Raw genomic sequence first — 26,802 nt, 5'->3', positions numbered from 1 at the left:
TTGACACCGCAACTTGCCAGGTATCACCCTGATTATGTACCATTAGTGCCCTAGTTCAGTCTGTTCTCATGGGTCCGACAGAAATATCTAGTGAGAGAATTGGGATAACGAGTTCATTCATTCTAACCGCGAGCGTAGGAATAAGCTATATCACAAGTATATAGAACCCTATTCCCAGAGCCTCTTTATCCACAAGCAGAGTCCAAGAATTTTGAACACAATAATATCGGAAATAAATGTTTTAGAGACATTTCTATGATCCAGACGCTGGTCGTAACATCGATGTTTGATAATAGCCAGGTACAACTTCGTAGTCCTTAAGCGCTATACACCCATGTCGTGCATACAACCCTCGTCCGGGAGGGGATGCGGAGATAAAAACTTCCATTTTTTCCTCGTCTGCGCGATCTAGACCCCATTTCAAGAGTCTTCCACTTAAGCCGCGACGCCCAAAGCTGGGGTGTGTTCCAAGCATGCTAAGATCTACACCACGTTAGTTGTGTGCTTGGTCCTTGAAGTATATCCCTTACAGTAATGTGGTTGGCCTTTCACTGCCGATTTCCTCTCTTTGTGTATTCCTTCGAAGAATAGGTCGCACAGCTCAGAATCTGAACCAACAGGCCATGTAACATGTTCGTCTTCTGTCCCTTCGCCCACCGGGGCTTTCTTCGGGAGCTCCCACAGTGCAAAGGCGGCAATAACTGGTCGTTGATCGGAGCCTACAGTCCCAACCATCTTCATGAAGCTCACTGTGTGCTGCGAATGAGCTTGCTCGGCGTCCGCCGCAAATTTCTGGATCCACCAAGCGCGAACCTCTTCAGTGCAAGGGAAGAGACGGCGGCTGAAATCATCCGAAAACGATGCCAAAAAAACATCAGTCACTTCCTCCGCATCTGCTGGAACTACCGGTTCAATCTTGAATTCCATGTTGCAAGCTTGGGGGTTTGGAGGGAAAAGAATGAACAACTATTGTGGAAGGTGTCCGCAGTGAAAACTTAACCGAACCCTCCGACTTAGTCTTCGGGATCGTGCACAAGCTAATGACCGCTAGTCCAACCACATACAAAAGCCATAAATTGGTTGATGCTCAAAGTTGATGAATCAACGGTCAAGAAAGTACGCTGATAATCATAGGAGGTCGCTATTTTTGAATTCTATTTATTACGTGACTCACATTTCGAGTGTACCTATGCAGGCAGCATTTTATCAGAGGCAGTTTAGTAGGAAATTTATTTACCTACAAGGCACAGCATATATTTCTCCCCCTTACACGTGAAGTATTTTGCAATAGTTCATGCTCCAATCCAAGGCTGTGGTCTGATGAACTCTATGTTGTGATGCCTGTGGGTTGGTTGTTCTTTATGTATTGTATGGAGTACTCCGTACGGTAGCTTTCTTTCGGCCTCAGCTCTATGGAAACTGTGGGACGCTCCGGTGTCAAGTGCCCATCCAGGGAAGCTTTCGGGGGGATTATACTGTATCAGGACGAAATGGTTGTCTAGACATCTTTTATGAGCCTGGTATCAAATGGATTGCTTCCTGAAATGACCAGTAATCTGCTGTCGAGAGATGAGGATATTATTATGGAACCCAGGAACACAAGAACCATATTAAAGTAGAATACTGCCTTATATTTACCTTCTAGGTAGATCTAAATGCTGCCCTTTCCTTCCACCCTCATGGTAGTGTCTCCGGCTTGAAGCATGCCTTGACCTGCATATTAATTTATAACTTCTCGTTAATTTACCACCAAGCAATCATAATAGACTAATTCAAAGGTTAAAAGCTATCTATATAGATTTAAATCCTTACTAGGTACCTTCCTTGCCTTTTTATATTTTACTAGTATAGTCTGATTTTCTTAGTATATAGTAGGAGCGAATTACCCCTTTAGTACCTCCAATATCTTATATGTTAACACTTTTGCATATAATAGTATACTAGCAGAGTACTACCTAAGCTCGAAATAACTTTATTAAGCATTACTAGTCCTCATTAGACCTGGTCATATTTATTCGAACGTGTACTTCATAAGTACATTTTCTAATATACTTGGTAAGGTCATCTATATCTCGAATCCCAGGCTCGGTTGGAGGCTCTAGGAGCTCTATACGGTCTATATCGAGGTTGGTATAATCCCATGCAGTTCGTGCCTTGGCTAGGCTTCACATATTGTCAACCAATGTACGCTAATCCTCTTGAGTCTTCAAGATAATTGTGACCTTGATAGCTGCATGACTCTCCATGGTAGATGCTTCAAATATTCACCTTTGGATGCTTCGGATCGGGCGGTTGCTTCGAGGGGGTAACCAACAGATAGATTGCAAGTCTTCACTATTGTGTAATGCTTCAAGCGTTCAACTAGGTTACCGGGCTCCAGTTTCCAAGCGATGGGTGGCAATATTGGTGGAAATCCACAATGTCTGTACCATTGCAGGAGGTACTATAGGGGCATAATCAATCTTGCCCTAACTCTTTTTGGAATTGTTTTCTACTTGAAGAGTGAGCAGACTCAGCACCCGGGGATTTCCAAGATTGTGCCGTGGTCAGCAATAACATAAAGACGTAGGAAAGGAGATTGAACCAATATATAAAGGTCAAACCTGGTTTATACCACAGGATTCCACCAGAGGAAAGGTATTATCCGACTCCCCCTTCGGGTCCCAGGATACTGTGAATATCTTAACTGGATATGTTTCCAAGCCAGCAATATTGCCACACCACACTGAGAAGCCCAAGTTGTTGTTGACAACTAGACCCAGCGAAAAAGTGTGATAGCTCGCATCATCCAGGGCTTACTGCGCAGCGTATGACTTACTAGGTAGACAAGCCCGGCTAGAGTTCATAAAAACACAACATTGCTGACAATTTTAAATGGGTTGTGATAATGTCTCACTCCCTTGCAAGTCCTGCAATAATGGGAGAGTACTGTCACCTATTGCTTTTCACCGCCACCCACACTCGGGACTGTTGGCGGACGAGGATAGGGTCGAACAGAAACTAAGAATTACGGGGAAGCACAAATCACAGCCCGTGGAGATGACGGATCAACATCCTCTCTAGCTTGTCTTCTGCTAGTGCTGATGACATTAACCCAGTGTGTCCAAATTTGTATCCAATGGGACTGAAGTATTGAATTCGGTGTCTATTAATGGTTCAGACCCACCAAATTATTTACGTGCAGCCATGCAAGGTGGTGGGTAAAATGTTTCAGTGCATCGTCATCCTCTTGCGGCGTTGCGAGCAGCGGAAGAGGATATGTTGGAGTGCTGGATTCAGTGACAGTCACCATCACCACGAAGCAAAGGTTTAGCGACATGTGACCCAGTGTATTTAGGCCACTATTTTCTTTCTAGACCTTCATGTTTCCTTCAAGCCTCTCTTTCATTAGTTTTTAGACCTCAATTTGAATACAATTCGGACCGCAAAATCCCCTCACTCCTGCTATACATAACCCCCTTATACTACCCCATCCTGAGTGCCGGTCTGAATTATCTGCCTCCCACCTATCGCCGCCATAATGAAGACATTCGCCGTGCTTGCATCTCTCGTGGCTAATGCTATAGCCCAAAACGCAGTCCTCTCCCTACCCAATGGCGCATCCCTTGAAGCTGGCAGCGAAGTTATCGTCCAGGTTCAGCGTCCTGTACGTCTTTCGGGGGCCATTGTTAGATAGCGCATTGCATACTAACCGTACATTGCAGAACTCTCTAACCGGCTCCACCGAGATGGGGGTCGCCATTGGTGTACAATCATGTCCAGAGAGCACTTGCCACCCAGCAGAATCTTTCTTAGGGACTATATTGTACAATGGGCCATTTAAGCCCGTCTACCATGAGACCTACAACCCTCCGTATGAGAATTTCTCCGTGACTGTCCCCGAGGGTACTCCTAAGGGCCGGGCACTTGTTGGTGTCGCCCATGCCACCCTTGTTGGTGTAAGTAGGGCAATCAAAACTAAACTAAACATTCGCTGATATTTTTGTTCTTCTGCAGGCTGGGCCCTGGCCTTGGCTGGAGGTTCTCAACCAGACTGTTACCATTGTTTAGAGCTATTGCAATGTGTAAATAGTGGCTGTTGTCGATATGGAATGTGCTACAGAATATACAACGAATTATGTATTTTTGGACTCGTATTCTGGGATATATTCATAATGCAAGAGTATATATCTTTGGTTTGCATACATAGGTGTACATACCGAGTCATGAATAATTTACACGAGAATTGATGTGAGATACTATTATTGGCTCGTCTTTATTGCTTGTCCATATACTCCCTCTACCTTCATTCTCCCAATCTCGGTGCCCATCCGGTAGTGATGTCCGGGTTGCATTGTAATCTCAGCCTTTAATTGAGCGTCAAAAATTAAAACAACATCGGATCCCCCAAATTGAAAATATGCTAGTTCTTCCCCTTTGTGCAATCTCACACCCACTTCTGCGGTCAGAACGACAGATGATACGGTTGCCATGCCCACTGGGAGAACGGCTACGAAACCAAGTCCCGTGTTTAATACAATCAGCCCTCTTGCCTGGCAAAATTGATACCCCGTTTCATTGGGAATATCAAGCACACTTCCATTCTGATCGGTTGTGTCCGCTTTTGAGGGACTTGAGGCCTGTATTTTCATATAATTTTGGCCCATGATGATTCGTGCTTCAAGCACAGTACCGCTGACGGGGGTGTGTACGCGATGATAATCATCCACATTTAGGAACCCATGCATCCATACCCCTTGGGAGAAATAGTCTTTGTACGGGGACTCGGCAAGTATTTGGCTAATATGCCATGTTAACCCTTTTGTGGTGATCGTAGAGTGTTCCGAGATATAGTGAAGTTCTTTGAACTGAAAATCCGCAGGACTAGTCAAAACCGAGTTGTCTCCTATAGAGCTAATAGGTCGTCGCCCAGGTTTGAGAGTTCGACAGAAAAACTCGTTAAAGGTCCTCCACCCCTGTCGGGGCTCAAGATAGTCTTCAATATTGTACGCCGGATTTGACTTGAAGGTATCTAGCGCAGCTGCAGACGCAGGTGAATCCATGAACTCTCCTAATTCGTTGCTGAATTGCACCATCCAGCGGGATAACCAGGCAAGTCGGTCTGGTTGCTTCAGTTGTGACTGGGGATCTGGGGAAATGGGACTCTGATAGATTGCAATAGAGGGTTGATCCAGAATGAACCACATTTTGCGAAGTCGGAACAGCATATCCTTGGGTCGTACAGCTTCAGTTGGTATCCAGTGGAGTTGTTCATCCACGAATCGAAGATAATCCTCAAGGCAATCGATATCCTTTATTTCTTCTGCGTTGGATGAACGCGCAGTTTGAATTGCTGTTTCAAAATTTATTCTTCGCTTTGAATCCAACATGATCCATCTCTTGAGATCTTCAACCAACGGTGAATACACTGGTGCAGTGGAAAATCCGTCAACTAAACCTTGCCAAAGGTTTTTCATAAATGGGAATAGACTTGGGAACATGATGTCTCATTATAAAAGCCCGACTTTATACCAAGATGTTCAATTGGTCTTCAAAGAACCGTGCGCAGTATGGTGTAGTATATTTATATCCCACACCATTATTTTTCGCGCAGAGGGTGTCCAACTTATAAGCGAGGCAAAGATTCTTGATCCTCTTGATATAAGACTTGACAAACGCAGGGCTGGCTGAATATCTTGCCTAGACCTTCTTAGTTGTCCGATTCAGCTTGGATCTGATCGTGAACAGCTGGCTAGGCGTGGATCTGGTCGACGTGGCACTTGATTCTGCCCTAAAAAGTCCTTCACCTAGAAAATAAATCGCTATTCTGGTATCCGATTGGCGAGAAGTCGAAACCGCGGCAGGTAGATGATCACTTAATGATCTAAGCAGACGTATAACCTATACCCTATATCCTTCTCGATTAGAAAACACTATTTGCCCTTTTTCGGCGCTGACCATGCATAGAGGAATAAATAGCCACCTCTAGCCGTGTAGATTCTGCAGCCAATTACACCTACTTATAGCCCATCAGACCAATCACCCATAAAATCAGTCGCTAGCGGGTTGATTTTGCGAGGTCTTGCCACAAAGAGGCACCCCATGACCCAGAATCGATGTCGTTGAATCTTCCCAGTATTATTCCGTTTTGCTCCAATGCATACTTACCAAACAGGATGACCCCATGTCTGCTAGTTAGCTTGATTGCGGATACTAATGAGACTTCTGGTTTATCCCCTGTGTAACTGTTAGGAGTGAATGGGCTCTCCTTGTACTACTTTCATCAGCCTCTTACTGTGGATTCTACTCTAGCTTTTAGTCTAGGGGTTGTCTCGTAGCTATGGATATTGCAATTTGGCAAATTGTTTTTTGAAAACCTTCCGTTCTCTGGTGGTTATTCAATACGGATTTATTAAATTATAAACATAAACTTGTGGCTGTCCTTAACTTGCTTCGTGTGTTCATGTAGCCTGCTATTAGCCTCTCTACTACACCTCCATGCAAGTTACACCAAAATCAACCCCGAAAATATCAGCTTACCACATTTTTGATATTAGTACTTTTTTGGAACATTGGTATTCTGCTAGCAAGCCTTCCATTGCCAGAGCCAGTCCCAAAAGTGTCTAGTTGAAGAAATTCCGGACTTTCTGTCTCACAGGATGGGAAGGTGTCCTCGTGGAGAACAAATACCTTATGGGGATTTATTTAGGCCCGTTCTGGTGAACCACAAGGCTGGAACAAGTAAAGAAAGCTGCTCGATATGTAGGGAACCTTTATCTTCCCCTAACGTATTACAGTTTTCTAGGGATACCTAGATGGACTTGCTTATAACTAAATGGAGAGTTACCTCTCTCCTCACGGCTGCATTTAGTCAATCGACTCTGTATGAAGGATAGAAGACGACGGCATTATGGGCCTACGCCCAAGCGCTATGGGATGTTTGAACCAGATTCTGGAATCATGAAGAGTTCTAGAGAAACACTGCCTTGTTTAATTCTCGCTAGAATTATGGATCAGTGCCTCACGATCTAGGTATTTACTAAGTTTGGTTTCGGAGACCACCATTGAACTCTCAAGAGGATCATATAGAATCTGCGGACCAAAAATGGCATGCTGCGCGAAGACGCATCACTTCTGAAGAAGCGGCAAGGAAACAATAAACATGTGTGACCCATTTGAATATTGCCCGTCAATTCGGCATCTGCCCATGTGGCACCGGGCCCTTGTGCTTGCCGAGGATGATCTTAAAAATTGGCCGTGTGGAGGTAGGGTTCTTGGACCAAATGCCATGTTTCGTGTAGATATGATTCAATTCTACCCAAATTGGCCCATGACAGCGATGGGTTTTACGGGGAAGCCCCTGTACTTTGTTGTTAAAAGGAAACGTATATTAGGGTTAGGGTTAGGGTTAGTAGGATGACCGAATTTTGAGATCCCTGGAAGCTTTTATGTTGGTGCTCGTGAGACACTCACTACCTTGTCATCATTATTATATTGTCATCCTGCATTCCATTACCAAAAACGCACTCCCAGCAATAACTGCAATGTAGATAATACAAAGGGTCCCGATAAGCACATGGGATGTTCCGGTAGAGAATGAGCCTTCTAAGACATTTCTCGGATAGGTTTGCACTGGCATGCCTCACAAACCGGCGTGGATGAAGACTCCGCAACGTAGTTTAGCATCATTCGGGGCTACTAGAGACATTCCGAGGTAGCGGCAAACCTGAAACACGAGGTCTATATTCCTATAACATCACTTGGAAATTGATGGTCAAGGATTATGATATAAAGTAACAGTATGGCCAACAAAAAAGTAGCAATTTCCACTTCGCCTACCTGCCTTCTCGAAGTTCTACAGCAACAATGGCTAGCCTGACCGATCTAAACGCGAAAGGCCTTTCTGGTAATTGGCTACTGGTACGTATGCAGGCCGTTTTTTAATTGGCATCTCGATATTGTTGTTCAGATTGCTGTCCGAGGCTATGGGCGTGGCTGACCATGCATTTCGCAATGGCAGGACAAGAAACTTTCGGATGATGTTGGGCCTATTTTAAAGCTGGTACAAGCTCTCCATTATTTCTACTTGTTGGATCACGGCGTGTATGCAGGGGCTTACACTTGAGTAGCAAGGCCTTGGCTGGCTCATGCGCAAAGCTATCTGTGCAGCTACGATGGTTGTTACTTTTGCCGAACACCGGCAGGAAGGGACTTCGGATACGTATCTGACCTTTGACCAAACCTTGAAAGGAATTCATACCCTCAGCGAGAAGCGTGTCCTAGATTGGACTGAGCAAGATCACAGCGACGACGTCTTTGGGGACGTTATCATCCGGAGCCAGCTCATCGGTGGGGAAAAAGGCGAAGATGGCAAAATATATGCAAATGCCACACTCGAGACCAATTTGACGAGAGATCCTAGAGCAGAGGCAGACGCTAAGCAACACCTGAGGTGTGGTACTTTAGCCAGCGCAAAAGAGCAGGATGTCGTCTACTTGCATGATTTTATACGCAGCAAATCCGGCGCTTGGACTATGGAACAGGTAAACGACTCATGCTTTGCACCACGATGGGTTTACTAACCGGTTTCAACGCAGATATGGGCAATTGAACTTATTGAGGGCAAAAGGTTTCTAGCACGCTATGCTGTTGTTGCTAAAGATTCCTCAGTTGAATTACGCCGTTGCTTTTACAGCTGGATGGAGCCGGGGGACTCGCTTTGAGTATTCCATGTTTAGTTCACCTAGCCAATTCCAAGCGTGTGACGTTTGATTTTTATATTGTATAGCAACCTAGCACACCTTTCTGAACTGAGGCCACTGGGTGGAAATTTTTAACAGAACAAAATAAGGGAGACATTTTGACACAAAGATCAGACTACTACAAAGCCGCTGCCTTAATCCTTAGGTCCGTATAGACACTCAATCTTGTAGAGCAGGCACCAGTACCAAATGATCATAACATTAGATGCATGTTGACTAGAATTTAAATAGAATGTGCAGCTTATTGGTTTGTGCTCAAGAATGAACCAAGGTTGTATATTTCAGAAAGTTCATCATCCCGGATAGAACCTACGCGGGGATATAAAAAGCGGAAAAAGCGTTCTTTTCTGGTCTATTTTCTTTCTTGCTTTCTTTTATTTACCTTGGCCTGTATTTCTTCCCTTCTTGTTGTCTGGAGGTCCACCTTCTAGATCTCTCGATCTGTTGCTCTGTGCTTCCTTCTCCTGAAGCTTCGCCTGCGCCTTCTTCCTCCAACCGTGACCCCATCGAACCACTACCCATAGAAATGGAGTGAATAAAATCCATAAGAAGGCGATAAAGCTCGCAGTCCATCCAATACCAATGTGTCGGATCAGCGGAGTCGCGATTGCAACTGCGCCTGCGCCAACCGAGCATCGGAACAGATTATTAGCCGCAACGGCCGTGGCGGGACTCTGATAGTGAATATCCACGACTAATGTATTCAAACTATTGAAGGCACCCGTTGTCAGGTGGCCGGTGAAGAACAGCATCACCATGGGCCCAGCAAGGGCAGTCTTGTACTCCATGACCCATCCATAGATGATAATGCATAAACATGAAGCATAGATCATCGGAAGGCTCACCAATAACCGAGCGACTTCAACATTAAAGTTTGCAATATCCTGCTGGCGATTCTTCACGATTGGAAGCCCCTGGCGTTTGGCTTCTCGTTTGAAATTTCTATCAAGTAGGTACCCCACAGTCCATCGAGATGTTAGACTACCCATACCTAATGGGAGATAACACAGTCCCACCTGGATGGTATTGAATCCGAATCTGTTCTCCAGTTCAGTAGATAATGTGCTAAGTACCATCATATATCCCGCGTATAAGAGCGAGCCGTACATTAACACCAGCCCTCCTTCTCTTTCGGTGACAATTTTCAAGGATGCAAAGGGGTTCGGACGCCGGCCACCTTGCTGAATTGTTTCATTATCTGGTTCTGTGCGTTCGGTTTTCTTCCAGAATCTGCGCACCGTCAACTCCCAAAGCGAACGGTTCCACTTGGCTGCAGGGACTGAGCCATTGCCCACTACGGCCCGACAGGTCTCTGGGAGCGCTATGGTAATGATAATGCCGAATACTCCGCTGAATATGGCCAAGAACCAAAATATCGCACGCCATCCGTAATAGTAGTCCAGTAGCCCGCCGATGACGGGTCCCAGGGCCGGTCCTAACGTTACCCCCATGGTGGCGTATCCAATATATTTCCCCCTCTCTGCTCGTGTGGATATATCAGCAACCACTGCACTTCCCAGGGCTATTGTTCCACTACTTCCAGAACTCTGCATACACCGGAGGACCATCAACGCCACGTAATTGTTCTGCAGGGCGAGTCCAATGTTGGCGCCCAGGTAGATCACAAAGCACACTAGGTAGGCCGGTCGTCGTCCATAGACATCCGAAAAGTTTCCGACGAATGAGGGGGCGATGCCTTGGAATATCTAGATACAATTCTGTTAACCCACGCTTCTGCTTGAGGACCAGACGGTGTGGCGTACCAAATAGGTTGTGATGGTCAAATTGATGAGTGAGAGTGACACATTCTCCTGGGTGGCGAGACGATTCAGGATGGGGAAGTAGATGCTGCTAGATATTGGAGAGATAATCGAGGCGAACGATACCAGGAGCATGATCAGCACCTTTTCCAACTCGGGCAAGATACAGTAGGGAGCGTCTGTTGCCGATCTGATAGGGATAGGCCCTGGGGCGCTTCCTCCTTCATTCGTATCCGATATCTGGAGACCTTCCAGCTTTGCCCCATTCGGTGGCTCGATGCTATCTCTGGTGGCTGTCATAATAGCATCTTGCTCATGCCCACCTCGCACAAGTCCCCCTTCCGGCTCCCATTGTTGCCGGACGGCTTCGCTCTCTGTATAACCGGGTTCGAATTGTTGCTTCTGGGATTTGTTCTGGAGGAATTGGTTCATTTTCCAGCCTGGAGAGTTTACAGCAACATATTCCTCTCTTTCCTTTGTGTGAATCCTATCACAGGTTTAAATAAATAATTTCCTTTTGCGGTACCGGGCCAGTTCCGCTTAGCTTGTTAGGCTAACACTGCTGCCTTTAGATATACTTATAAAAGAAAGATTTCTCTTATGAATAAAATAGTAAACAGCGTGATAAAGAAATGAATACCAGTATCTATATTTATTATTAGGTGAGTGCCAGTATACTCTATATCTATCATTCTATACTCCGTACATCACTGGCTTTTGCTAGCCCTAATCCGGCTCTTCCTCGACGAAGCCCTCAGCAAACTCTTGGATATATCCAAATGGTTCCTCAAGTATTCGGATTTGTTCGTGTGAGATTATCAGGTTATCGAAGGTGGATTTTTAAAAGGAAATCGCTAACTCATTGTAGGTAGTCCACATCTCGATGCGAATGCGAATGACGAAGATGCCAACCCGCCCCAGCTGTCATTTGCTGGATTTTTACCTTTTCCTCGGAAACATCGGAGAGTACGCGGTAAGGCGAGCTGGACCGATCAGGAGATCTTACCAACAACTCACACTGGAATAATCTCCAAGACGCGTCGGGACCTGTGAGTGGGGACACTCGGGATAGGTAGGCACAAGGCCGCGAATTGATCTTTCATGTTTAAGCATCAGGGGAAGATTTCAACGGACCTCGCTATACCTCGGGCTCCGATCAAGTCATTTCTCTGAATTAAATCCGAAGGCGAACCCCCATTGCCATCTATCTTATGGATTAAATACTGTAATATTTACCCATCCGGATTGTTTCCTGCTTTTTGCTGCGCGTGTTTTGTCGTTTCCCGACGTCGTCCAAGGCCTAACATGGCTCACCACATAACCTCACTTGTCGATCGCGTCAACGCCATTCTTGCTACACATGGCTTCCTGTCTAAATGGCCTTCCAACCGGGTTGCCCTTACCACCTTCGCAGCAGCCGTCCTTGGCTTAGCAGCGCCCGTGGCATATCGTGATTATCGGTCGTATCTAGCTCTTGGGCCGGGGGGGCCCCCATATAATGTGATTGGCTGGTTATTCGTCAAGCTGTTTGTGAATCCCTTCCGACGGGAAGTGTTCAGTACAGATATCTATGACCGCAAAGTCCTACAGGGCGAGACAGTCGAGTTTCTAAAGGATTTGCCCAAAAGGAACGGCGAGCGACCAACGATGGGCTCGTTTGCCGTGCCGCATCGACAAGTGAATCAAATCCCTAGCCAGGAAGTGAAGAATGTAGGCTCTGTTTTACCCTCATTCTTTGAATTCATATCCCTGGTCGTTCCAATACGCAGTAATGCGCTAACCTCTCCAAGAAACTGGAAGAAAAATATCAAGCTTTCCTAGTACGAAACTCGCATCTGGTTGACCGCGTGCCTTCAATTCTCGAAAGACACACCGATGCTGCTCACGTATCGAAAAACATTCCCCTGACATCTGCTGCGGAGGACATGCATAGGGAAATCTGCCATCTCCATGGAACCAGCGATTATTCAGTTCATGTGACACTCGCGCCCGCAGATTGTAAGGACCCCCCCAGTACGTCGAGATTTACTGGGTGGAATCTAACATGGGTCTGCATCTAGGTAAACGAGTGATTGAATCTGGCTGGGGCCAACGCTTTACTCTTGCTGGTTCGAGTCTGTTCAAGTATCTTGGGCTTGCATCAGGCCCCAAAATACCGTTTGAGTACATGCTGATTTATGCACCTCGAAGTGATGAGGAGATCGAGGTTGTCATGCAAATTATCAAAGCTAGTGTGGGATATATGACAGACTCAACAGATCTGAAATAAGCTTTGAATATCATTTTGCATGGCCTTCTAATCTGTGAGCACTTGTGCATGTACTCTGTATTTTATTGTTTTATTTAATCAGCTGCAGGTTGTGCATCTATAACCTTCCTTCATTGAATCTTACTTTGTTCTTTGATGTTAGTTAAATATGTTTTGCTTACAGCAGGATCCCTCTAAATATCTTCTGCAACCTTTCCATAGTCTCATTTATAACTTGCCTAGGGTATTCCCCAGCTCAGCTGCGCGCGATGTAGCCGCCTGGACGGCCTTGTCCACAACTCCGCTAAAGTCCAAGGACTCGAAGGTCTGAAGCGCAGCATATGTGGTGCCATTTGGACTGGTAACGTTCTTTCGGAGCTGAGCAGGACTATCAGAAGACTCCGCTAGCATTTTCCCGGCTCCAAGACATGTTTGAGAAGCCAGGCGAGTAGCCTGCTCAATTGGTAGACCTAGTGCCGTTGCGCTGGCGACTAAATGCTCAACCATAGCAAAGAAGTATGCAGGACCGGATCCTAGTCGCTGTTAATTTCTGACATGCTCGAAGACTCTGCTGCTAGCGGTGTAAATACTCACCGGATAAACCGGTCACAACATCCAACAGTTCTTCCTTATCCACCCACTCAGTCGCCTTGCTGACGCTCTGGAGCAAGGCATTGACTAGCGCTTTCTCATCGGCGGTGACATCCGAGCTCGCGAAAAGGCCCGAGGCACCCTCGCCGACTAGTGCAGGAGTATTGGGCATGACACGGACGATATGTGCAGTTCGTGAATCACTGGTTTGAAGCCATTGTTTCAGGCTCTCCAGGGTGATTCCTGCAGCTATACTGACAACAACGGGCAATGTGGTACGTTGCGACCATGCAGCGCCGAGCTCCTCGCACACACTCTTGGTGACCTGGGGTTTCACGGCAATAATGACCATATCCGCGTCTCCTCCTGCATTGACGTTTGAGGTGGTGGTCTGTACACCCAGAGAGGCAATTTTTTCCCGGTTGACATCCCATGGCTCTGACACAATGATGTTCTGTGCCGTGATGCCCTGGTTGAGGAGGCCGCCAATAATGGCCGAAGCCATGTTGCCACCGCCAATGAAGGCGAGCTTGCTTTCTCGAAGGGATGACATTATGGAATCGAAGTGTACTGAAGTGAATCGGGGTTGGAATCCAGAAAACCAGTCAATTCCAGCACTTTGATAAAGGATTGTTTTCCAGAGCCCAAGAATGCACAACAACAAAAGTACCCTCGGACTCCAAATCGCTTTGTCTTTTTTTTTTTGGCGGGGTAAATGCGATATGTAACCGGGACCGGGCCGGTGAATTGCCTATTGTGGTATAGTCTCTAGTCACATGATGATAACAACCAGATTTACCCAAAAGGGAAACAGTTGGGATGGTTATGAATGGTGATATAGTTTGAGGTATCTATGTAGATATATGAGAAAAGAAGTTAAATAAAATGCTATGCCAATTTTCAATGTATGGGTTGGAAATAGTGATGTATCGGAGTATTGCAACCGTACCGGATATATATCTCGAGATGCACTACATACATAGAGGTTGCTCCTGCTTCAAGAACAACATCGTAGCAAGAAAAAATATCCTGCTCTTCATGACTTGAATCAAGTATTTCCAAAACTCTCCCTGATATCGGGCCCTTTAAAAGTCGAGACCAGGTCCCATGTTGGTCGTAAACTGAGAAGTCTAGTCCAAAGGTGTGTGTAGGTTGGGTACAAGCAATGAATTGCTTACCTGGCGGCAAATATAAAATTCCTATTATAAATAAGCCTGACAAACTGATCGAAACATTACTGAGCCACTAGGAAACATAATAAGAGCATTAATTACTTGCAAAAAGGCAAAAGAAAATCCGATTAAACCCCTGCTTCACAACCTCAGCTAAGATACTGACTGCACTTCAGCACATGCCAAAGACGGCTACCCCAAAGCAGGAGAAATAAGAGGCTACGAGACAGCAATGGAGTGCCTTTTGGTTAAGCTCAGGTATAAGTACGAAGATTTATAGATTCAATTTCAGAATAGGTTCATGAGTCATGTAGGGCAAATAACGGCCGCCCCAACAACGTTGCTCAAACGCGCTTAGACTAGGTAATCATTAACGACTTCCGATTTACAGCAGGTTTTTGAGCCTGGGAAATCTGGCACTTGCCTTCAAGTCGAAACGGTCGAGATTCATCACCTTATCCCAGGCTGACACGAAATCCTTCACGAACTTCGTCTCTCCGTCCGAGCTGCCGTAAACTTCAGCAATGGCGCGGAGTTCTGGATGAGACCCAAACACGAGGTCAGCACGGGTGGCCGTCCATTTCTTCTGCCCAGTCTTCCGGTCGGCGCCCACAAAGATCTCGTTGTCGTTATCCGTAGGCTGCCAGACGGTGTTCATGTCCAGAAGGTTCACAAAGAAATCGTTCGTCAGACGGCCGGGTCGCTGGGTGAAAACCCCATGCGCAGATCGGTCATGGTTGTTGTTGAGAACACGCAGACCACCAACCAGCGTGGTCATTTCTGGAGCAGAAAGGGTGAGAAGCTGGGCTCTATCCACGAGGAAGTCTTCAGTGCGCACACGGTTGCTCGATTTACCAAAGTTGCGGAAACCGTCAGCTGGGGGTTCCATGTGGCTGAAGGACTCCACATTCGTGTCCTCTTGGGAAGCGTCCATGCGACCGGGAGTGAAAGGAACGATGATATCATGACCAGCGTCTTTGGCAGCCTTCTGGACTGCAGCAGATCCGGCCAATACGATTAGATCGGCTAGGGACACCTTCATGCCGCTGCTCTGGGAGTTATTGAACTGTTTCTGAATGGTTTCGAGAGCACTTAGCACCTCGCTGAGCCAAGGCTGATTGTTTACAGCCCAGGAACGCTGCGGCTCCAGTCGGATGCGGGCACCGTTGGCACCACCGCGCTTGTCGCTGCCACGGAAGGTTGATGCAGAGGCCCAGGCGGTGGAGATGAATTTGCTAGGGTCTACGCCACTGGTCAGGATGGCTTGCTTCAGGGCAGCAATATCGTCAGCATCGATCACAGGGTGATCGACTACGGGAATGGGATCCTGCCAGCTGAGTACTTCTCCTGGCACCTCTGGACCAAGGTAAAGAACACGCGGTCCCATGTCACGGTGGGTGAGCTTGAACCAAGCCCGAGCAAAGGCATCAGCAAACTGATCGGGATGCTCGAGGAAGCGACGCGAAATTTTCTCGTAGATCGGATCATAGCGGAGGGAGAGATCGGTCGTCAGCATTCTTGGAGGGTGCTTTACGGAGGGATCGTAGGCGTCGGGGATAATGTTTTCGGCGTTCTTGGCTACCCACTGGTTCGCATCAGCTGGGCTCTTGGTGAGCTCCCAGTCGTAACGGAATAGGTACTCCAAGAAGTTGTTGTTCCATTTTGTAGGAGTCTTGGTCCAGATGACCTCCAAACCACTGGTGATGGCGTGGGGCCCTTTACCAGAACCGTAGCTGTTCTCCCAACCAAGGCCCTGCTTTTCAAGCCCAGCACCTGCAGGCTCCTTACCCATGTGGGAAGCAGGGGCTGCGCCGTGGGTCTTGCCCAGCGTGTGGCCGCCAGCAATCAGGGCCACGGTTTCTTCATCATTCATGGCCATACGGCCAAAAGTATCACGGATATCCTTGGCGGCTGCAACGGGATCAGGCACACCATTGGGACCCTCAGGGTTCACATAGATCAGACCCATGTGGGCTGCAGCCAGTGGGGTATCGAGGTTACCGCCAGCGTAGCGAATATCGTTGCCCAGCCAGGTTGTCTCACCTCCCCAGTACACGGATTCATCTGCCTCCCAGGTATCATTTCGGCCTCCTGCGAAGCCAAAGGTCTTGAAGCCCATGGATTCCAGGGCCACATTACCAGCCAGGATCATCAAATCAGCCCAGGAGATCTTGTTTCCATACTTCTGCTTAATAGGCCACAACAGGCGGCGCGCCTTGTCTAGACTAACATTGTCGGGCCAGCTGTTCAGAGGAGCGAAGCGTTGTTGCCCCTGTCCACCACCCCCGCGGCCGTCGAACACTCGGTAAGTACCAGAACTGTGCCAAGCCATTCGGATGAATAGACCCCCATAGTGACCGAAATCTGCTGGCCACCAGTCTTGCGAGTCTGTCATAAGGGCCACAAGATCCTGCTTCAAGGCATAATAGTCTAGACTCCCAAAGGCGGCGGCATAGTTGAACTCCTTGTCCAGAGGGTTGGATACGGAAGTATGTTGACGGAGGATGTTGAGCTTCAGCTGATCCGGCCACCAGTCGCCGTTCCGGGTGCCGCCACCTCCAATGTTGGCCGTCTGGCGGTTATGAACTGGGCATTGGTTTGATCCCATGCTTTTGTGCTTTTTGATGGATTGGGGGTCCTCCACGGACATCAGACTCACTGCTTGGAGATTCGAGGGAATCACAATTTTCAGATGAAAGGATCCAGGAAACCAAATATTAATGATAGATAGGCGTGGGATGGAGTCGCAATCGTCAGAGAAGGACAGAACCCCGCATTTTATGTCTGGCCAGTAACCCCGCAGGATATGGTAAGCATCATTGTCTGCGACGCATCTGGACCCTCAACAACTTGCCAGCAGCCGCGGGGATGCCGATCCCAAGCTTGCGGGGTTGCGGGCATGTGACGGGAGAGTGTGACTTGATTGGATTCAATCCTATGATTAGTACATAAAAGATACTCTTAAGTTCCAGAGGGCTTGAAGGTGGGATGACCAGCGGAGGAGGTTCGCACTCGTGGGTAGATCGCTGGGAAGGGATTAGGGTTTGTAGCTTCACGAGGGGAGACAGTGTCTACGAGCCTTATATTCTGTGGCCCGAATCCCGAATCCTTTCTGTCAAAATCAGTGTGACAACTGCGTTGAACAAAAATCCAATACTGGCACTATAGTAGTGTCTATGACATAACATAGCCGGCGGATAACCGACCTAACTGTGTACCCCGCAAGCTATGTACTGGTAGTACTCAAGGTTGGCTGGTGGGCCAACTCTGCGGGCCAATTACCAATAAAGACCCCCGCAGGAAGTAGACCCCGGGGTCGATATGATGGTTAACCCAGTTTCTGCCGTCCCCTTTCGATCCCTACTGAGAACATAAATCTGTACTGACTAATGGTCTTCCCCTGGTTGGCTAAACGTATTAATGGTTTGCAATGCATTCACACGATCAATGTGGAACACCAATGTCGTCTTACTTTTACACATACAGGAGAGCACAACACACCGCAACCTGATCAGCTTGGACATGAACTGAAAACTGGAAAATATTTACTTTGTGTGCAAAAAAAGATTGACTGACTCCATGATAGGACGGAAAAAACGCTTCCAAGCAGCCTTTGTGAGCTATTGTTAGGGTTATCCATCCTTGGAGGTGCCGCGCAGGAGGCCGGAATGTGGAGGCCGAAAGTACGGGTAGACATTCTGAGACAAAAAAAGCAACAATACGATTATGAAGAGAGTGGAAATTGGGTTACTTATATTGTGTACCTTTCCGCGGAGAGGGCTGCAGTCTTTGAACCCAATCTTGTCAGTACTACATACCTTTCCCGTTGACAGCCCTATACCCCACCATTTCTGAAAAATGGAGCAATATTGGCAGCATAATTAACACAAGATGAGGGTTAGCAGTCTGAATCAAACTTATAAATCTCAACATAATATCCATTTCTGCAACTAAAGTAGACTGTAGGAAAACCGAGGACTCCTGCCTGTAGTGGCTTACAACAAGGCAGGACTGGCTTATCACCCTTGCAACCCTTGCATAAATGTCTAACTCTGCCCCTAATTTCCAACGCCTTCTTCACACCATTTCAACAAACCCCTCCAAAAGTGGTTCGGTACTTGTTAGAGGGTTCCCTCTAAGCATATTCGACGGTAACGGAGCTGGAGCTCACGGAAACAGAGGTCAAGACTTCGTTGCTCTGTTCGATATCGAGAATGGTCGCGCCAGATGGGCCAACTGTCGAGCCCTTGGAGGTAGCCTCAGCAGAGCTGAAGGTAACGGTGCCAAAGTCGGCAAATGGAACAAGGGAGTCGTTTTCTTCGAAGTCCTCGACAATCCATTCGGCATTGTACTCGCAAAGATCTCCATCAACACCGCCAGTGAAAGTGTGAGTCACAGATTTGCCGGTAGTGACGTTCTCCACGACGGCTTTTCCAGCAGTTTTGCTAGTTGCATCCACAGTGACTTTGATTTGGTCACCAGCAGAGATAGTAATTCCGCTGAAGTCATAGGCATAATCTGGGTACCATTCGTACCAAGCATCAAAAGAGACACTGCTACCCTGGACGCAGAAATCGACACCGGTCTGCAGGATGGCAGTCTCACAGGTATCACCATCGATACCAACCCAAGCAGAAGCACAGTACTGCGTTGAAGAGGATCCGCCGCTGGGTACCGACGGGGTTGGGACAGTGAACTCGCCCGTCACGGCAGTGTAGCCGGTGCCAATCAAAACTGCACCGGCCCAGTTGGAGCTATATTCCACATGAGTGGTATTGGAGAGCTCGAGAACTTCACTGGTGCCGGGCTTGTAAGGAGGATGGCTGGCTCTACCGTTGGAGCGAGCAAGACGGCGGGCACTGCGTGCTTGACGCTGGGCTGTGAGGGGAGCTGCGATGGCAGCACCGGCGAGCAGAGTCGAGGCAAGAGCGGCAGAGAGCTTCATCTTGACAGTGAAGAATGATTTGGGAGCGCAAAGAATCAGTTAACGGAGCTACAGTGGAAAGACTTTGGAGACCTGTGTTTAGATAGGAGGATCATTTCAGATGCTGGGTTATCGACATGAATTTATACCAAAGAGAGCACTGTTTGATTGTTAATTCTCACATATCCTAATCATCCCATTGCCACTATTTTCATTTCGATATTGCGCTGCATACGAATCCCGCTTTCATGACCTCATTGATCACGGCCTCTCGAAGCGATGTCACCCTCCAGTAGCTAAGGATTGATGGCCTAGATACAAACCGATAGTCAGGGCAGATTAATACGGCTGAATGATTCAATAGAGAGCATTCCGAGTCAGGAACATGGTATGTACATAGACCTGAAGCCTCCTGCACAAACAATCCACTAGCACAGATCGCTACTTCTCTCGAGAACAGCAAACTTGGTGGAATCAGGGTAGAACATAGATAATCGAATCTAGAATGGTGTACTTCAAGACGGTTATCCACGGTATGAGTTCATTGGATTGGATGTATAGCCAACTTATGCGATCTTTGCAGAGCACTGATAACACCAAGTGGTCTCTAAATTATCAGTTTTCTTTTCTTTTTTTTTTTTTTTTCACCACACGACGGCCTACCATAGATACGTACTTGATCGACAACAGCTAAAAACTCCGCTCCAAATGTATGTGGCTTATTGAAGGAGTACAGCCCTCCTCGACAATGAAATACTTGTTTACATACGTTATAAGACACACTGTAGCTGGAATCTTCATTACACTACCAGTAGCTTTTCCTCTTCTAATATTAGGCGCCCATGGGCCTATATTGCCACCAAATCCTTCAGAGGCATATTCGCGGGGATAGTGGGATAAACGAGGGGTGTCGATGCTATTGTGGCAGCGACTACACTAGCTGGCTTCAAAAGTGGTGCCGGGATGAAGTGATAACGACAAGCTTTAGACAAGCATCATGGCGAACGATAAGCAATCTGGGCCTTTTATTCAGGAAACTAAAGTATATTAATTAATATTTCCGGTTTTCTTCCGACCGCAGAGTAGCCAATGTAACCCTCTGGCAGGCCTCCGGCCCGTACATAGCTGAGGGTTATATGAATTCTGCAGAGGTTATGCCGGTGATAAATTCACATCACCGAGTGGAAACAATCTTATCGTTTAATATAATCGCTCTTAGAAACTTTTAGCATTAACCACCGGCTTCTTGACCAACTGGATTATTGAATCGGGGAAATACATCCTACGAGAATGAATCTGTTACCCAATAATCTCCATACAGGAGTTCAACTGTATCCGAGGAAGTAGAGAAGTCACTCGGAGAGACAATTGGCGTGTTTTATGACACTATAGCTTGGCTTGGATGATCCAGCGTGCTTGTGATCGCTACCAAGGGGAGTTCACTTTATTAGGGTATGTATGTATCTGCCGGCAGTATCCATTCTGGTCGATCCTACCTAGGTAGATGGTTATGTATGCGCGCGAACAGTTTTTGATCGCATAAGCTTTGTCACACAGCTTTTGGAAACTCTGAAGTAGACCTTTCGAATTTGGATAAAAGAAAGCCTAACGTATAAATTTCAAGCTGCTGATATGGAGATCGCGGGACATGGGAGCAACAATACACATATAAGTTATAATTTTAGTGCGATAGCCAGTGTGCTGAGGATGGCTACGATCGGATAACACTAAGAAGCTTCTCGACAAGGATTATTGTGGCCTTGTCCTATACTACTCAATTTTAGGAAGGTGTCTGGACGGGAGATAAAGGCGTCGGAATGATGGGAACCAGTTGTCGAACACCCCCAGCAATCCGATACGCGCATTAGTATATGAAGGAAATATGAACGCCGCTCATCTTATTGTATTCGCATATACTCTCAACCCAATATTGAAAAGAACAATGAATTCCAGGAATGACAAAAAAGCCGTATGGAAGAAGCGAGTGGACCCAGAGAAGGGTTGGCTGGAACCGCCAGGGGCCAATTGCTTCGGGCCGTCAAGATAGTACCCGTGTATCAATATAGAACCCGCATAGTGCCGGATCTAAAGTATTTTTGTGGACCAATATAATACTACTCCGTATATCAGCTAGAAATGGCTGTCTTGACACCTTTTTAGCTCAGCGGTAAAGTTCGACATATTTATAGTGGAAATTACCCAACTTACTTGTGGAAGTAAGGCGTCATCAGCAACGCAGTCCTTTGAATTTATCATGAAACCCTAAATATGACAGGAATGTGTCCGGAATATCCAGTGTGAAAACAGACCAATGTATATATATAAGGCCCTTTAAGCAGTGCTATTCTTCATAGCCTCACGTTACACGTAATTTTCGTAGAATAGGCCAGGGACTGCCACAGAGGATTTGGAATACCAATGCTAAATACTCCGTATACCGCTCCTAATTCTTACCTCGTCATAGCCGGGCAGGACGCATAGCGGTAGCCTGTACCCCGGTGAAATAGAATCTCTTTACTAATATACCTGCAGATAATAAAGCTATACCGGAGCAGAGCATATCAACTACTAGTATAATCTATGAAGGGAACGATAGTAAATAGGGTCAAATCTAACTAACCTATAAAAACCTATATACATAGGTAACTGTCACGGCATAGCAGCTGTTGTGCCATGATGATGCCTATATAGGGGGGGTTGTGGCATCATCAGCTGGTTATTCTAGTCTCCCCTATTGGCTGTGATGGGTCAAAATGGATTCTGCTATAATATACCCGTACGGAGTACCGAGTACTCCGTATTGGAACTGAGATTGGAGAATTAATTGGACCGTGCTTCAGGAAAGGTATGTATATCCATCCACATTCCAGCTTTCATCTAACCATTTTTGTTGTACGAACGACATGCTCTAGATTAGCTTGTCAAGTACTCCGTACTTTAAAAGTACCTAGATTGAAGCACTTTAGAAAGGAAGAAAAATAAATAGAAGTTAAAATTCAAAGAATAGTTAAGGATTGGTACACCTAAGGAATAACTATGCTTGGTGTTTAACACGGGCAAATCTATTAGCACCGAGTACATCATAATTAGGTAGCACCCCTCCAGACAATATATGATGAGAGGTCGTCAAACTATGATGGTAGAGAGTTGACCGAAATGGATTCAATTGGGTCTAACTAGAAAATAGAGAGATGCTTGGAGGAAGTATGGAGATCTAGAAGGAAATAGTGGCCTAAATATATAGAGTAGTCACATGTTGCTATCTTCTTCTTTATGGTAATGCTGCTTTATAGTAGTGCTAGTTATATTTACTAAGTATAGTATTCTAATATACTTCCTTTAGTAATATATTTATTATATAAAGCTATTTAGAGTCTATCTCTAACCTATTAAAATCTAATCTCTTAATAAATTTATTAAATTTTATAATTAATAATATCTTAATTAGCCTATTAGTAATATTATTTTTTTTATTAATTATTTATAATTAAATTTTACTATTTTTAATTATCTCTTTTATAAAGAAGTAGTAAATATCTATTTAATAAAATATAGATATATAATTTAGCTTCTTTACTAAAATAATAATATTAATAGAATTAATATATAAAGATATAATACTTTTTATAAACTTTTCTAATCTAATAATTATATATAGTTTTTATAATTATATAGCTAGTTTTATTATTATATTTTATATAATAAATTTAATAATAATTAAATTTAAAGTAACTAGTAATTACTTTATTAATCTTTATATAATTAGTACTCTAAATATAAAAAATATAAAGTTTTTTATTAATTTCTTATCTTTATAATCTATATAGGAGGTATTAATATATATATATAATAAATTATTTAAATAATTTAAGATTATTATATAATTTAAGGTCTTTTTTAAATATTAGAAAACTTATTTAATTATATTATAATTTAATTTAGTAAGATTATAATTCTTCTATAGTAATTATATTATTATATATTAAATATTTAGTTAGGTCTAAATAATAATCTAATTTAAAGATCTAGTTAACTCCTAGTAATAAATAATATTATCCTTACCAGTAGAGGCATATATAGTATCTAGAATAATATTACTAGTATCTAATATCTCTCTAGTTAATTTCTATCCTAGAGTTATTAGTATATAATATAACTAAAGATTATAAAAATTCTTTTTATAAAGCATCTTTTAGATATATATATATTAAGATATTAATATTAAATTATTAAGTAGTCTATAAATATTATATCTTAAGAACTATATAGGTTTACCTAGTTACTTTAATTTAAAATATTTTTCTAGTTTATCTATAAATTATTAAATATTTACTTTATTAGGACCAGCAATTATTATATTATTAATATAGATAATAAATATTAGTTACTGTTGGAGTGCTGCACTCAGTGAATGCAACCAGCACCACCATAAAGCAGCATCACCATAAAGAAGAAGATAGCGACACGTGACTACTCTGTGTATTTAAGGCCACTATTTCCTTCTAGATCTCCATGCTTCCTCCAAGCATCTCTCCTTCTCTCTATTTCCTAGTTAGACCCAATTAAATCCATTTTGGTCAACTTTCTACTATCATAGTTTGACAACCTCTTATCAGGTTATGAGCTCTCCTTGAGGTTCTATTTTATGCTTTATAGACCTCTAAAACTCTTATTATACTCCTGTACCCCTGTACCAGAGATCTACTCCCTAATTAGATAGAGATCCTGGTAGAAATATTACCTACTGCTATTATATTACACCACCTGGGTGATAGTATATGAAAAATTTCTATAATTTAACCAAAATAGCAACTGAACCTACCCCTGGCAGATATCCTGACATCCCTGATTTACTATACCTACCTTTGACAGCTACTACCCTATTTACTAATGGCCAAAATTAAGTAACAAAGCTAAAGAATAGCATATTTAACTTAAGCCCGATAATAGTATTAGAAAATAATTTAAAATTTAAAATTTAGGCTTTATTTATATAAATAGAGTTAAGGCTTTATAAAATAAATAAGCTTCTTAAAAGTAATATTCCTAGATTATAACTTAATAATCTTAAGTATAAATTATAGGAACTTCTTTTATAAATAATAGCTAGTTAGATATTATATTTAATAAGTAAGAAACTAGTAGAAAAATTATTAATAAATATTACTTTATATATTTTTATAGATAATTTTATATAAAAATTATAAAAAATAATTATTAATAATAATTAAAGATATATATACTAGATATAAAAAGAAATTATTAAGATTAAATATAAGAATTATATAATTATTAATAAATTTATATTAAACTTTATTTAGAAGATAAATACTTTTAATAGGTTAAAAATAGTTATTATACCCTATTAAGTAGTTACTATAATACTTTAGGAGCTTGAAAGGAATAATATAAGTTTTATAAATTTAATCTTAAATAATCTAGATAATAATCCTATTAAAATAATAATATAAAAGTATTTTTATGCTATATATAATATAGTAAAAGATAAGGTTTAGAAAAATCTATTATCTAATATTATATTTAATATTATAATACTAGCTATAAATATACTAAATTCTTAACTAATAATAAATAATAGAAAGAAGTAGTAATAATAATAGAAATATATACTATTATAAAATATAATAATTATAGGCTATATTAATTATTAGTTAAAATAATTAAGGAAACCTAGAATACTATATCTATTTTATAAGAAGGAAAAATATGATACTAAGAACTATCTATATTTAGTGATTAATAAGTAAAAAGAAGAATAGAGACTAATTTTAATACTTTAGTATTTCAAGCTATATAAGTTAAAGAATAGGAATAATTTAATCTAAAATTAAGCTATTACTCTAGCTATACAAGCTAATACTATTCTAGATACTAATAATTTTATATTATCTAGAGTTAATATATTAATAACTTTAATATTAACTATCTTCAGGAATAAGTAGCTATATAATTCTAGAGCAGGCTATATAGTATATAATAATTATAATTTCTTTAATAATCTAATTAAAGATCTAAATAGTTTTAAGAATTATAGTTTTATTATCTTTAATAGTAAGGTAGTATATCCCTAAGATTATAGAAAAATAATAATTTAATTTAAATTAGATAATAGTACTTTAATATCATACTAAATAGAATATTTTTAGAATCTAAATATACTATATAACCTAATACTAGTAGAAAGAATAAAAGTAGAATTAGGAATTTATTTTAACTTAAAAAATTAATATATTTATAAAATAGTAATAAATAAGATAATTAGATATACTATCTTAGATAATAATATCCTATTTTTAGTTCTAAATAAGGCAGTAGTCATGCCCACTATACTAATAAACTTATTATATTAATAATTAGGTTATCTATCTATCAAATAATTAAAATATAATAAGGCAATACTTTATAATAATAACTTGGCTACTAATAACTTGCCTGCTACTAATTAGAATACTAAACCACACTATAAAGCATGTTAATTATTAAAATCAAAGAAAAAGATATCCTGAAAACCATAACTACATGTAATAAAACTATTATAATTTATACACATGGATCTCCAAGAAATCAAACTAATTAGAAGAGATAGTATTAGATATATTCTACTAGTTCTAGATAATTATTCTAGATGCCTTTTTATATAATATTTAAAGGTGAAAAGTAAATCTTCAAAGGTATTAAAGGAAATATATAATAATTAGCTAAATATGACTAGTATCTATTGTCACGGCGCGAAGCCGTAGTACCTATCTAGTTAGATTCTGCCTTGACTGTCCACCCTTATTCCTATATTTAAGCCATATTGCCCTTAATCCTATTATAGCTCTTCAAGCTATATCTTATTTATTACCTGATACCTATTATTCTATTATTCTATCTAGTTAGCTCCTAGTTAATAAATATCTAAATCTAACTCTATCCCCTAATATTATGTAGCTCCTCTTTACTAGAAGTTAATTACTACTATTATACTTACCTTACTATTTATATTACCTAAAAATATAGAAACCCTCCTATATAATATTCCTAATAAATTAAGATAGTATATTATTAAGATATATTAATTTTTTATTATTATTATAAAAAAACTTTATAAATTATTTATTTTATATTTTATTATTACTAATCTTCTTAATTATATTTAATAAAAAGATAGTATAATTAAGTATTAAAAGATATAAATTAAAGAAATTTAATAAGAGCTATTTAAAGTACTTATTTAGAATAATATATTTTCTTAATTATTATTTTCTTCTAAAAAAAATATTAATATTACTACTCTCTTTATTATTATTATTATTCTTATTATATTTATTTTTACTACTTAAACCTCTAAATAACTTCTTAA

General features: G+C 42.4%; 9 protein-coding genes across 9 annotated transcripts; 3 read left to right on the top strand and 6 right to left on the bottom strand.

Annotated features, from left to right (window-relative positions):
• Positions 1–93: 93 nt before the first annotated feature.
• P175DRAFT_0466891 (GNAT family N-acetyltransferase) lies at positions 94–1,096 on the bottom strand. Its single transcript, XM_040894924.1, has 2 exons — positions 531–1,096; positions 94–483 (listed from the first exon to the last, which is right to left on the bottom strand). Exons 1-2 carry the CDS (start codon positions 925–927, stop codon positions 254–256), a joined length of 627 nt encoding a protein of 208 aa, XP_040748577.1. The 5' UTR covers positions 928–1,096; the 3' UTR covers positions 94–253.
• A 2,211-nt stretch (positions 1,097–3,307) lies between these two features.
• Positions 3,308–4,254, top strand: P175DRAFT_0504944 (uncharacterized protein). The gene is made up of 3 exons (XM_040897985.1): positions 3,308–3,646; positions 3,705–3,938; positions 3,997–4,254. The coding sequence occupies exons 1-3, from the start codon at positions 3,521–3,523 to the stop codon at positions 4,048–4,050; spliced, it is 414 nt and encodes a 137-aa protein (XP_040748576.1). The 5' UTR covers positions 3,308–3,520; the 3' UTR covers positions 4,051–4,254.
• P175DRAFT_0446366 (phosphatidylserine decarboxylase) lies at positions 4,242–5,456 on the bottom strand (the record flags this gene model as incomplete). The annotated part of the gene is made up of 1 exon (XM_040894337.1): positions 4,242–5,456. The coding sequence occupies one exon, from the start codon at positions 5,454–5,456 to the stop codon at positions 4,242–4,244; it is 1,215 nt and encodes a 404-aa protein (XP_040748575.1).
• Positions 5,457–7,845: 2,389 nt separating this feature from the next.
• On the top strand, positions 7,846–8,702 carry P175DRAFT_0535988 (uncharacterized protein; the record flags this gene model as incomplete). The annotated part of the gene is made up of 4 exons (XM_040900281.1): positions 7,846–7,899; positions 8,000–8,041; positions 8,109–8,522; positions 8,577–8,702. The coding sequence occupies 4 exons, from the start codon at positions 7,846–7,848 to the stop codon at positions 8,700–8,702; spliced, it is 636 nt and encodes a 211-aa protein (XP_040748574.1).
• Positions 8,703–9,115: 413 nt separating this feature from the next.
• Positions 9,116–10,801, bottom strand: P175DRAFT_0446234 (uncharacterized protein; the record flags this gene model as incomplete). The annotated part of the gene is made up of 2 exons (XM_040894332.1): positions 9,116–10,447; positions 10,505–10,801. The coding sequence occupies 2 exons, from the start codon at positions 10,799–10,801 to the stop codon at positions 9,116–9,118; spliced, it is 1,629 nt and encodes a 542-aa protein (XP_040748573.1).
• Positions 10,802–11,806: 1,005 nt separating this feature from the next.
• P175DRAFT_0496351 (uncharacterized protein) lies at positions 11,807–12,770 on the top strand (the record flags this gene model as incomplete). Its single annotated transcript, XM_040896119.1, has 3 exons — positions 11,807–12,211; positions 12,292–12,514; positions 12,562–12,770. 3 exons carry the CDS (start codon positions 11,807–11,809, stop codon positions 12,768–12,770), a joined length of 837 nt encoding a protein of 278 aa, XP_040748572.1.
• Positions 12,593–14,019, bottom strand: P175DRAFT_0504941 (pyrroline-5-carboxylate reductase family protein). Its single transcript, XM_040897984.1, has 2 exons — positions 13,344–14,019; positions 12,593–13,282 (listed from the first exon to the last, which is right to left on the bottom strand). Exons 1-2 carry the CDS (start codon positions 13,891–13,893, stop codon positions 12,978–12,980), a joined length of 855 nt encoding a protein of 284 aa, XP_040748571.1. The 5' UTR covers positions 13,894–14,019; the 3' UTR covers positions 12,593–12,977.
• Positions 14,020–14,728: 709 nt separating this feature from the next.
• Positions 14,729–17,599, bottom strand: P175DRAFT_0504940 (catalase/peroxidase). The gene has a single exon (XM_040897983.1). The coding sequence runs from the start codon at positions 17,118–17,120 to the stop codon at positions 14,898–14,900; it is 2,223 nt and encodes a 740-aa protein (XP_040748570.1). The 5' UTR covers positions 17,121–17,599; the 3' UTR covers positions 14,729–14,897.
• A 760-nt stretch (positions 17,600–18,359) lies between these two features.
• Positions 18,360–19,870, bottom strand: P175DRAFT_0504939 (A4/G1 family peptidase). Its single transcript, XM_040897982.1, has 2 exons — positions 18,479–19,870; positions 18,360–18,409 (listed from the first exon to the last, which is right to left on the bottom strand). Exon 1 carries the CDS (start codon positions 19,455–19,457, stop codon positions 18,648–18,650), a length of 810 nt encoding a protein of 269 aa, XP_040748569.1. The 5' UTR covers positions 19,458–19,870; the 3' UTR covers positions 18,360–18,409; positions 18,479–18,647.
• Between the last annotated feature and the right edge of the window lie 6,932 nt (positions 19,871–26,802).

This window comes from Aspergillus ochraceoroseus (assembly GCF_002846915.1).
Source record: "Aspergillus ochraceoroseus IBT 24754 chromosome Unknown P175scaffold_11, whole genome shotgun sequence".
NCBI classification, from domain to species: Eukaryota; Fungi; Ascomycota; class Eurotiomycetes; order Eurotiales; family Aspergillaceae; genus Aspergillus; species Aspergillus ochraceoroseus.
Note: the sequence above shows the minus strand (reverse complement) of the source record. Positions and strands in the feature narration are given on the sequence as shown.

What these genes read in the sequence shown, in the direction of transcription:
- P175DRAFT_0466891 (XM_040894924.1), bottom strand. Translation starts at nt 927, where the DNA reads ATGGAATTCAAGATTGAACCGGTAGTTCCAGCAGATGCGGAGGAAGTG. An exon ending in GAAAGGCCAACCACATTACT is followed by an intron (nt 484 to 530) that starts GTAAGGGATATA and finishes AACGTGGTGTAG; the next exon opens with ATCTTAGCATGCTTGGAACA.
- P175DRAFT_0504939 (XM_040897982.1), bottom strand. Translation starts at nt 19,457, where the DNA reads ATGAAGCTCTCTGCCGCTCTTGCCTCGACTCTGCTCGCCGGTGCTGCC.
- P175DRAFT_0504941 (XM_040897984.1), bottom strand. Translation starts at nt 13,893, where the DNA reads ATGTCATCCCTTCGAGAAAGCAAGCTCGCCTTCATTGGCGGTGGCAAC. An exon ending in TGTTGTGACCGGTTTATCCG is followed by an intron (nt 13,283 to 13,343) that starts GTGAGTATTTAC and finishes AACAGCGACTAG; the next exon opens with GATCCGGTCCTGCATACTTC.
- P175DRAFT_0504940 (XM_040897983.1), bottom strand. Translation starts at nt 17,120, where the DNA reads ATGGGATCAAACCAATGCCCAGTTCATAACCGCCAGACGGCCAACATT.
- P175DRAFT_0504944 (XM_040897985.1), top strand. Translation starts at nt 3,521, where the DNA reads ATGAAGACATTCGCCGTGCTTGCATCTCTCGTGGCTAATGCTATAGCC. An exon ending in TCGTCCAGGTTCAGCGTCCT is followed by an intron (nt 3,647 to 3,704) that starts GTACGTCTTTCG and finishes CGTACATTGCAG; the next exon opens with AACTCTCTAACCGGCTCCAC. An exon ending in CCCATGCCACCCTTGTTGGT is followed by an intron (nt 3,939 to 3,996) that starts GTAAGTAGGGCA and finishes GTTCTTCTGCAG; the next exon opens with GCTGGGCCCTGGCCTTGGCT.